Here is an 11090-nt window from a genome sequence, read left to right as displayed (position 1 = left end):
GTTGTGGCAGACCAAACTTGACATGGGAGGAGTCCGTTAAGAGAGACCTGAAGGTTTGGAATATCGACAAAGACTTAGCCATGGACAGGGGTGCGTGGAAGTTAGCTATCCACGTTCCAGAGCCATGACTTGGCTTCCAGATCTTATGGGTTTCAACTCTAACCTACCCCAACTTGTTTGGGACTAAAAGGCTTGGTTGTTGTTGTTGTTGTTGTAGTTGTTGTTGATTGATTTGCAAAATCATTTGCTCGGTCAAATTTAGTAAATCAAATCCAAAATTGAATACCTTAACCGAGTGAAGAGTTTCAAAATTAGCAAATATAGTGCATTAAAATAATTGAAGGGGAGTGGTTAAGAAAATGTTGACGAGGTCAAAATCGGCTAAACCAATTAATGGAGAGAGCTTAAGAATTAGTAAGCATAGTGTATAGTATACATAAATGAATGATGGATATTTGAGAAATTGTTGATCCGGTCATTATTGAGTGACCCAATTCTAATTGATGACCTTTATTGAATATGGGTTCTTTAAAACTAGGGAGTTAGTGTTCTAGAATACATATAAGATATTGATGTTATGCATTGATATGGTTGTGCACATTCATTTCTGGATAGGATCAAATATTGTTGTGATATTTAAGTTTTCACGATAGGATTCAGTGGCTGTAGTTATGTATGTTTTCCGTTTTCCACCATTGTGATGTGTAAGAAATTACTTGATATCAAGGTGATCAATTGTGTTCTACTTATTGTAATTTTGTGCCTATTTAACACAATTATTTTCGCAACAAATAGAGATATTTATACATTCAATTAATTTATAATATTTTTTTGACATTCAAAGAAAGATTTGTGCGTATATTCAATTAATTTCTTATGGTTTGGTAGGTAGTATGGAAAGATACATCTTGTAAATGAATTATCATATGACTAAATTGGTATTCAATTAATATTATACACCGACATTCAAGTAATATATTCTACCTAGAGTAATCTTGCACATATTTAGCAACCTTATTTTTGCAGCAATTTCAGATATTTCTACTGTCAATTAGTTTATTACGTTCTATTGACATTAATATAAAGATTTGTGCATACATTCATTTCTTATGGTTCGGTTGGCACTAGAGAAAGATACACCTTTTAAAGTAATTATTGCATGGTTTAATTAGCATTAAATACGTATTTCACACCATAATTAATGAGTTTAATGACATAGATCAAGCATACTTATATCAAAATATGTGTATCCCATCTTTAGGATACACCGGGTCTATATATAGTTTTTGATGTGTATAGCGAATCCTCATCCTTTCACATCACAAAATGTTTAGACTTACTCTACTTCGACGAGCAATTGCTTTGTGTCTCTTTTTTCATGCAATTGAAATTAGAGGTATTCAGTTGTCTTCTACTACTCAGGAGGTACACACTATTATGTGTTGTATATTACTTTTATATATTGGAAGATGCTACTTAGCATGACTCATGTTGAGGCAAGGCGGAGTTAGTACATCTGATCTTAATGCAACCGATGTATTCAGCTGATTCATATGACTTCTTTAGCTAATAATGTGTATTTAAAATTTTCCTGATAGGAACCTACTTCATTCGCGCAAGCTTCAGCTTATGGTCAAGTCAAACAAAATTACATAAGTATGAAGTCAACTATCATTGTGGCAGCAGCTTCTGGACAAGATTCGGGTTCATGGGATCAAACCTATGTGAGTTATGCTTCGTTGTATCATACTCTCTCCATCAAAATTACTTTCATAGAAAGAGATTTATATAGACATATTTTAGATCTAGGTACATTCGTTTCTTCCCATTTTGGTGACAAGTAATTCCGGACGGAGGGAGTATAATATAGCATCAAGTCGGATATTATGTGTCATGAGTTATCTATGGCTATTATTAGATGTAACATGACGAAAGTGAGGAGGTGGAGAAAATAACAAAGAATATTAGAAATTAAGTTTCCCATGCGTTATTGTTACTAGTATTTTCCTAATATTTGTTGCTTCTCATGTGATATCATAAAATTGATAATTACATATCTTACCACATAGCAACATGATTATGCATATAAATGTAAATGGTGATGTATCCACACATTTCTTGTTCATATTAATTTATATTTCTTGTTAAAAAATCTCCAACCTAATCATGATAATTGTATGGGTGCTTAATTCTCATTATAATCATTGTTATGCACCTAACAATAATATGCAGTAACCTGGTCGTGACTTCTAAATATAGAATGAGAGTATTTGTCATATTATTTTATGACACAATTCTTCCTGAGACAATATGAGAGCGGTGCATTATTAGGTGAACCAAAACAAATATGAGAATTAACATCCATGGTTTGTTATTGACAAGTTAGGTAGAGAAGGAGTACATTGGTTAGCTTAATAATGTGTGGGCATATCGCATATGCAGCACCACCAGCGCTTCTAGGAACTTTTATCTTAACATATTTGAACACAAGCCCAAAAATTGTGCAAATTGTGAAGTGTTACCCAAAATTTTGTAATCATTTGCGGTGTATGCATTATGGTGTTATGGTTGCATTTTTTGTTCACCTTCTTCCATAGATGTGTTTTTTATCTGACTTATTTTATCTTCCAGTTTGCAGTACACGAAACATCCTCTGGAGGTCCCAACGACAACTACTACGGCTTACAGGCCACCACGGGCGTGTATGGCCACAAACTTAAACCTAGGCAATTGACTTCAACTTTTATTACGGTTACCCATAGTGGAGATGGTGTTAAATCAAGCTTTAATGCAATTCAAGTTGGTTGGCATGTAAGTATCTTTTTTCTAAGCAAGACTTCGGTTCACGCATCTGTTTGGGTACTAGTGGTCAAATACCACAGGCAAGATGTTTCCCAAATAAATACAAGTTTGATAATGCAACAATGATTTTGCAAAAAAGCTCATTTCCAATAAGACAAAATGTTCAATATATCATTAAACTCACTTAAACTGTGCATAAGAAAACAATTGACCGGCTCGCTTTATTACGCATTTCTGAGCTACAACTAAGTCTTAAAATAAGTGAGGGCATCTTGGAATTTCCACCCAGCATTATGTGTTCTCCATTGCAATAAAACACCCATACAATTTTTGCAGCACACAACAATTTTTTATTAAGAATTTATGCCTTTTCAAAATAGCAAGAGTACCACATCATAAATTTCTACATTTATTGAAATTCTTTATCAAATCTACCTCAGTCTTACCCTTTGATTGCAAGGTAAGATTTTCTTGGTTTTTATGGTTTTGCCTCTTATGTTTGTAGATTCATCCAGAAAACTACGGCGACTCACGTCCCCACTTCTATACCTATTGGACGGTAATACTAATCCTCTAAATTATTTGCGAACAAGCGACCTTACGCTCACCGAAAACATAGTGCTAAGAGTATTGATCCATGCACTGCCATACATGCTATAGAGAGATGGATATGATGCAACCGGTTGCTTCAATATGAACTGCCCTGGTTTCATACGAGCAAGTGGCTCTCTGGTAGCTCCAGGTGATGTTATAAAATCAAATTCAGGTGTCCATGAACCTGTACAAAATGTCACACTCAAAGTGCTCAAGGTAGAACTTGCATCTTTCTTGTTATTAATTTTAGCATCATTTTCTCCATTCAATGGTACCATAGTTGATCATTACGTAGCCTTTATTATATTCATGCTACCATAACTACTATAGACCTCACATAGTCAATGTTACTCAAAACTTTCATGAGCCAATATGAATCTTGAACAAAATATTATTAGAATATTTACTTAAACTGAATCCAAAACCATTGGCAGGACAAAACAAGTGGAGATTGGTGGGTGTACTATGGCTTCAATGGCAACCCCACGGGAGTGGGATACTTCCCAAGGTCCTTGTTTACCTATTTGGCACAAAAGGCAAATGGAATGGCTTTTGGTGCCTTTGTGATTGCCGATAAGACACTTCCAACTCCTCCCATGGGAAGTGGTGCTCACCCAAATGGTGGCCAAGGTCGCGCCGCATCTTTCACAAACCTTCGATTCATTGATCAAGATGGTAGAAGTAATCCAATGACGACCGATTGGCCAAAATTAGTAACAAGTAACAAATGCCACTCTATTACTCCTATTGATCGTGCTGGATGCCTATATGGTGGTCCCGGGGGTTGTGTGAGATAAGATTTGTAGACACTCGGTGTCATCAAATTGTAATCGCCTAATAAAATTATGAGAAGTTCTTCTATGCTTTTTGGATGTGGTTTTGCTGCAAGACATTGCTGAAGAAAGGGCAAAAGAGAAATGACGCTGCTCAAATCTTGTACCGTTTGGCAAAATAGAAATGACGCTGCTCAAATCTTGTACCGAGAGTTCCAAACGATTAGGTGCAGGTGGTCCTGACTCGTAAAGTTTCACCAAATGCCTAACTATTGCAGTATTCTCGTAAGATAAATAGTAGTTGTGCATGGAATCAATGCCGACATGCTCGTGCACCATGGGAGCATCCCACCTCCCATATCACCTAATACGCACTCGGGATCAAGAAAGCACCTATAGTAGAATGTAGGTAAATAGCTCTTGTGCAACATCTTTGGTGTGAATTGGAAAGAAAGTAGCATAGTTGAAGAAAATAGCTCGTGTGTAATGTTTTAGATGGCAATAATAGCTCCTATGTGACCAGGTGGTTCAAAAGGGGAAGGTATGTCAACAGGGAGTGTAGTTACGTTAAAGAAGGGGATCAAACTCATCAGTGCATCTGGTGATGGGTCCCACTTGGTAGTGCATCGAGGGTAACGTTTCCCATTACTAAACATGTGATGCTCCCTTCTTCGTTCTCGGCAGTGATAATGGCGGAGGTTTCATTCTGGGCTACGATGGAAGTGGAGCTTTCATTCATGCCCACTATGGCGTATGTGGTGAGTGTATTGGATACCCTAGACCTATTAACAACTGTCTCAAGTTAGATCCAACCAACTGAGCCTCTATGTTCCACAAGATCTGGGAGCGGGGGTGGTGGTGATGGGCTGAAGAAGATGGAGCCACAGATACAATGTCAACTAGGTAATGTGCACCCTTTACAACCTATATATGTGATGTGTGCCATGTCTACCTCCGTTGCCATACAATGCCCGCCATTCACACACAAGGGTGATGGTGCTGAAACTTTTGAATTCAGTGTTTAATTCTTTCCATATAAGGAGAATGTAGGTGATGTTAGTGTGTGGGACATAGAGGTAGATACAATTTGTCAAATGGGAGATTGAATTTGCAGAGTTTTATCCACAAGAAATATAGAGCATGGACGAGAGGGTCGTGAAGATTGTGGTGGAGAAAATTGGGGGCATTTATTTGGTTCTAGATAAAGATGTAGCATTCTTAGAAATTGATAATTGGAATGTTGAGTATGTGAGAATTGAGGATGGTGAAGAGATGGTTGATGAAATCGATCGACAATATAGCTCGACAATAAAACAAACTACCTTTCATGCGGAGCTCATTGATTTGAAATTAGATTCTAAGGTTGGATATGGGCCCTCAAAGTTGGCTTCGCAAATGGTAGATGATGATTAGGCTTCACACAGACATATAACACCCATGTGCACGGGTGAAGTGACACTAATAGCTGAGGGGACACATGCAGATGTACATGAGGTTGTCATGGTGTTGTAAGGGTTGTTTCTATTGATTGGAATTTAGTACAATTAGAAGACCCTATTGATTTAGTCATTACATCAATGGGTCAATCTAAGATACACTACAAGAATCGCGCATTTTGTCGTCACGCTGCTACAGACGGCAAAGGCACAATTACTGAAGGCAAAGATTTTACCGTCAGCCCCTAACGAAAAAGCATGTTGCCATCCACTAAGTCGGCATAAGGTTATTTGGCCATCAGCATTTGGTCGGACAAACGACAAAGAATTTGTCGTCTGTGAAAATGGTTTGCTATCAGCTGTTACGAGGCAGGCGGCTAAAAACAACGTGACTGAACCACCTGCTAACGGACGAGTTAGCTCTTTGCCGTCAGCCGAACCGCAACGCCACACGGCAAATAATATGGGATTGTCGTCACTTGTTGTCAATACCAGGTGGCAAAGAACTTTTATTTATTTAATAAAATATAAACAGCAGTCCAGGTGCACATCTGGTTGAAGATATAGGCTGAATCTTTCATTATGATTTCACAACCAATGGTATTAAAAATCAATGATTAACGAACGGATTTTACAAGATATACATTGTCCATTCCTAAAGTTGTGGATATAATTTTATATCAGCAAACCAGTGGATATAATTTTACACAAAGGACCCTGACATTAGCACCACTCCTAAAGCAGTCCTCGCTTATTACATAAAGCACCGTGAAACTAAAGATACAAAAAGCAATCAGGTCCCTGGGCTTCTTCTCCACTGCATCGACGCTGCACATCATCGATCGTGGAGAGCCGCCATGGCTGAAGACGAAAAGTAGGCAGATCCGGAGGTCGGGGTTGCAGGGTGGTCACGAGACCCGATGGCGACGAGGTTTCTTGAGTAGGGAGCTGCTGCAAGAGGCAAGGTGCTAGCTGGTGCGGGGCCACTGGGTTCGGAAGATCTCCCCAATGAGGAGGTGACGGTGGGAGGCTGTGGCATGCGCCGGGATACCGGGCCGGTGAGCGGAGGGCCAGACGGCAACCTCGATTGGGAAGTGGCGACAGATGGTTGCAGTAGACAGCGGTGGCGAACACGGATGGCCCGGCTGGGAGGAGGCTGCAAGTGGCAATCGGAATGTGGCGGTGGCTACTACGTCTCAAACAACAGCACCAGAAATTGACACGTTGACGGAGACTTGCTTGCCTTGGTTTTTCCCTAGAATAGGAAAGGGTGATAGCACAGCAGCAGTAAGTATTTCCCTCAGTTTGAGAACCTAGGTATCAATCTAGTAGGAGAACCTCATCAAGTCTAGAGTACCTGCGCAAACACAAAAGAGCTTGGACCCAACGCTTTAAAGGGGTTGTCAATCCCTTCGAGGTTGATTGCAAAGTGAGATCTGAAGGCGGAGAGTGCAACGAAGTAAAAAGAGTAAGGATGAAAATATTGTGTGGAGTGGACCCGGGGGCCATAGTGTTCACTAGAGGCTTCTCTCAAAATAGCAAATATCACGGTGGGTGAACAAATTACTATCGAGCAATTGATAGAACCGCGCAAAGTCATGACGATATCTAAGGCAATGATCATACATATAGGCATCACATCCGAGACAAGTAGACCGATACTTTCTGCATCTACTACTATTACTCCACACATCGACCGCTATCCAGCATGCATCTAGTGTATTGAGTTCATGACGAACAGAGTAAACCCTTAAGAAAGATGACATGATGTAGAGGGATAATCTCAAACCAATGGTGAAAACCCCGTCTTTTTACCCTTGATGGCAACAACATGATGCGTGCCTCGCTACCCCTTCTGGCATTGGGTGAGGTCACCGCACGGTATGAACCCAAAACCAAGCACTTCTCCCATTGCAAGAATCATAGATCTAGTTGGCCAAACAAAACCCACAACTGGAAGAGAAATACAAGGATATGAAATCATGCATAAGAGAGATCAGAAGAAACTCAAATAAGATTCATAGATAATCTAATCATAAATCCACAATTCATCGGATCTCGACAAACACACCGCAAAAGAAGATTACATCGAATAGATCTCCATGAAGATCATGGAGAACTTTGTATTGAAGATCCAAGAGAGAGAAGAAGCCATCTAGTTACTAGCTATGGACCCGTAGGTCTATGGTGAAGTACTCACGCATCATCGGAGAGGTCATGGTGTTGATGAAGAAGCCCTCCGTATCCGAATCCCCCCTCCGGCAGGGCACGAGAACGTGCCCCAGATGGGATCTTGCGGAGACAGAAGCTTGCGGTGGCGGAAAAGTACTTTCGATGATCTCCTGATTTTTTATGGAATTTTTGGGAATATATAGGCGCAAAACCTAGGGCAACGGAGCCTCAGGGAGCCGAAAAGCCAAGGAGCCGCGGGCCCCCCTAGCCGCGCCGTGAGGGCTTGTGGGGTCCCTGGTGGACCCCTGCCCTGATTCTCCGGATCCCCAATCTTTTTCTGTTCCGAAAAAATCTTTTTGGCAGTTTCATTCCGTTTGGACTCCATTCAAAATCCTCCTCTGAAAGGGGTAAAAAACATGGAAAAAACAGGAACTCGCACTTGGCGCTGAGTTAATAAGTTAGTCCCAGAAAATATATAAAAGGCATGCAAAACATCCAAATTTTGACAAAATAATAGCATGAAACCATCAAAAATTATAGAGACGTTGGAGACGTATCAGTGGCGAGCGCGGCCGCCCCGATCGGAAGGTTGCGGTGGCGAACACGGATGCCTCGACCGGGAGGTGGCTGCGGGTGGCGACTGGAAGGTAGAAGGCGGCGAGCATGGTCGTCCCGACCGGTATATGGAGATGGGACTAGGCAGGAGCTCACAACAAGAGACATGAGTCCAAGGTCGCTGGAGGTGGAGGCAATTGGAGAGGGCGGTGGAGGCAACGTGGTGGGGTGGGGGAAAAGATATCTATCCAGATCCAGATCATGGGTGGGGGAGAAGAGATTGATTGAAAGTGTGGGTGGGGTGCTGATGGAGAAGTGAGGTGGGGTGGGGACATGCATCGGTGGGGTGGGGATCCATAGGGTGGTGTTGCGGGAAAGTGTCTGTGATGTGGATGATGCCATGTCATTTATCCACAAGAGGAATCCGCATGGTGTGCCTCTTCTTTTCCATCATCTAATTTCAGTTCAAACGGCAAAATATGTCTTTGCTGTCATTTGGTTCTATTACAAACAGCAAAATTTGTCTTCGCTATCATCTATTTTTATCACACACAACAACAAAAACTGTCGTCATCTCTTTCTATTACAGACGGCAAAATATGTCTTTGTCGTGATCTATGTTTATTATGGACAGCAAAATATGTCTTTTCCGGCATGTGTTCTTATTACAAACGACAAACTATATCTTTGCCATCAGTGATTTTTTGCCGTCAGTAGCTGACAACAAAAGTGGTATTTGTCGTGATCCACGACAAAAAGCTGAAAGCAAAGATCTTCACACACGGCAAATTACCTAATTCTTATAGTGATAACCAATTTTTTTATTCCAGTAGATAATCAAGATAAGGAGGAGAGGGGTGAATTGAGTTTGCCAAATGATGCTAAAATATATTCATGTGAAGATGTGGATAGACATGTGATGAAAGATGCCACAAATGATGTAGATGATGCACATGATGTTGAGCTTGTCAATGTCTATGGAAAATAAAATCATGTTATTGAAGTAGGTGATTTGTTCCAAACATGGATGAGCTTAGGATGTGTTTCAAAACTTATGCAGTCAAATATGAGTTGATGCCAAGACTACGTGGACTGATAGGAAGAAGTTTCATGTGAGATGTCAAGGTTTTGATCGAAGTGTCAAGCCTTGTAAGTGGTGCATATGTTCTACTCCCCAGCCTTATGGAGGTACCATTAGGGTTATCAAATATCACATTAAAATAGTTGTATTGCAATAGCACAAAGAGTATCAACCATCACATCAAAACTTTGGATTGCAGAAAAGATCACTCCTATTTTAGCCAAGAAACCAAACACTACTGCAAAAGAAACGTAAAGTAGACATGGAAAAGTAGTACCCCATTAAGGTAAAGTAGACCATGGTGTGGAAGGCAAAACAAAGGGAAATGAAACAATTATATGGTGATTGGGAAAATACTTATAGGATGCTTTATAACTTCAAAAAAGAGGTGGAGAAGAGGTCACCTAGAACTGTTGTGGATATAGATACTGAGGTAACAAAGGATGACAATGTCCTTTTCTCCAAGTTCTTTATGGCTTTAAAACCTTGTATCGAGGCTTTAGGGCAGGGTGTCGTCCATAGTTGAGCATAGACTCATCTTTTTTGATCGGCAAGAGGAATGGTCAATTGGCAGCATGCAATGCTTTAGATAAACACAACTGGATGTTCTTTGTTGTTATTGGCTTGTTTCAGTCATAGGTAGAGGTTCATGGACATGTTTCATGATGCAGTTGAAAAGATGGATAGGCTAGTATCACCTTTGGCAGTACACATAGATGCATGTAAAGGGTTATGAAATGTAGTCAAGAATGTGTTTCCCCATTTTGAGAAGAGGGAGTGCTTCGGCCATATGTGGATGCATTTAATCACAAAATTAGAGGAGAAGAGTTTTACAGAATATGGCCACCAACATGATCTTACACCAAACAAACACAATTCATATCATCTTGGTAATATAAAGGCAGCATGTAGAGTTTTGTCCATTGGTGAACAACTACCATTCTCTATTATGGTACATGTGAGAATTTAACACTACCATCAAGTGTGATCATATCAACAAGAAGTTGGCAAAAGGCTTTAACAACAAGGTTAAGCAGTTAAAGAACTTGCATGTGCATGACATGGTTGAGCAAATCAGGTGTTGGGGAACGTCGCATGGGAAACAAAAAATTTCCTACGCACACGAAGACCTATCATGGTGATGTCCATCTACGAGAGGGGATGAGTGATCTACGTACCCTTGTAGATCGTACAGCAGAAGCGTTAGAGAACGCGGTTGATGGAGTGGAACGTCCTCACGTCCCTCGATCCGCCCCGCGAACAATCCCGCGATCAGTCCCACGATCTAGTACCGAACGGACGGCACCTCCGCGTTCAGCACACGTACAGCTCGACGATGATCTCGGCCTTCTTGATCCAGCAAGAGATACGGAGAGGTAGAAGAGTTCTCCGGCAGCATGACGGCGCTCCGGAGGTTGGTGATGACCTTGTCTCAGCAGGGCTCCGCCCGAGCTCCGCAGAAACGCGATCTAGAGGAAAAACTGTGGAGGTATGTGGTCGGGCTGCCGTGGAAAAGTCGTCTCAAATCAGCCCTAAAACCTCCGTATATATAGGTGGGAGGGAGGGGACCTTGCCTTGGGGCTCAAGGAGCCCCAAGGGGGTCGGCCGAGTCCAAGGGGGGAGGACTCCCCCCCCAAACCGAGTTGGACTTGGTTTGGTGGGAGGGAGTCCCCCTTC

The 11090-nt window shown here is 41.2% G+C and overlaps 1 protein-coding gene across 1 annotated transcript; it reads left to right on the top strand.

The window, feature by feature from the left end:
• The first annotated feature begins 1298 nt into the window (after window positions 1–1298).
• LOC123447276 lies at window positions 1299–4263 on the top strand. Its single transcript, XM_045123864.1, has 6 exons — window positions 1299–1425; window positions 1599–1724; window positions 2632–2811; window positions 3308–3361; window positions 3463–3612; window positions 3831–4263. Exons 1-6 carry the CDS (start codon window positions 1327–1329, stop codon window positions 4191–4193), a joined length of 972 nt encoding a protein of 323 aa, XP_044979799.1. The 5' UTR covers window positions 1299–1326; the 3' UTR covers window positions 4194–4263.
• Window positions 4264–11090: the final 6827 nt, after the last annotated feature.

Source organism: Hordeum vulgare, chromosome 4H (assembly GCF_904849725.1).
Source record: "Hordeum vulgare subsp. vulgare chromosome 4H, MorexV3_pseudomolecules_assembly, whole genome shotgun sequence".
In the NCBI taxonomy this organism is placed as follows: Eukaryota; Viridiplantae; Streptophyta; class Magnoliopsida; order Poales; family Poaceae; genus Hordeum; species Hordeum vulgare.
This window is presented reverse-complemented; position numbering and strand designations above follow the sequence as displayed.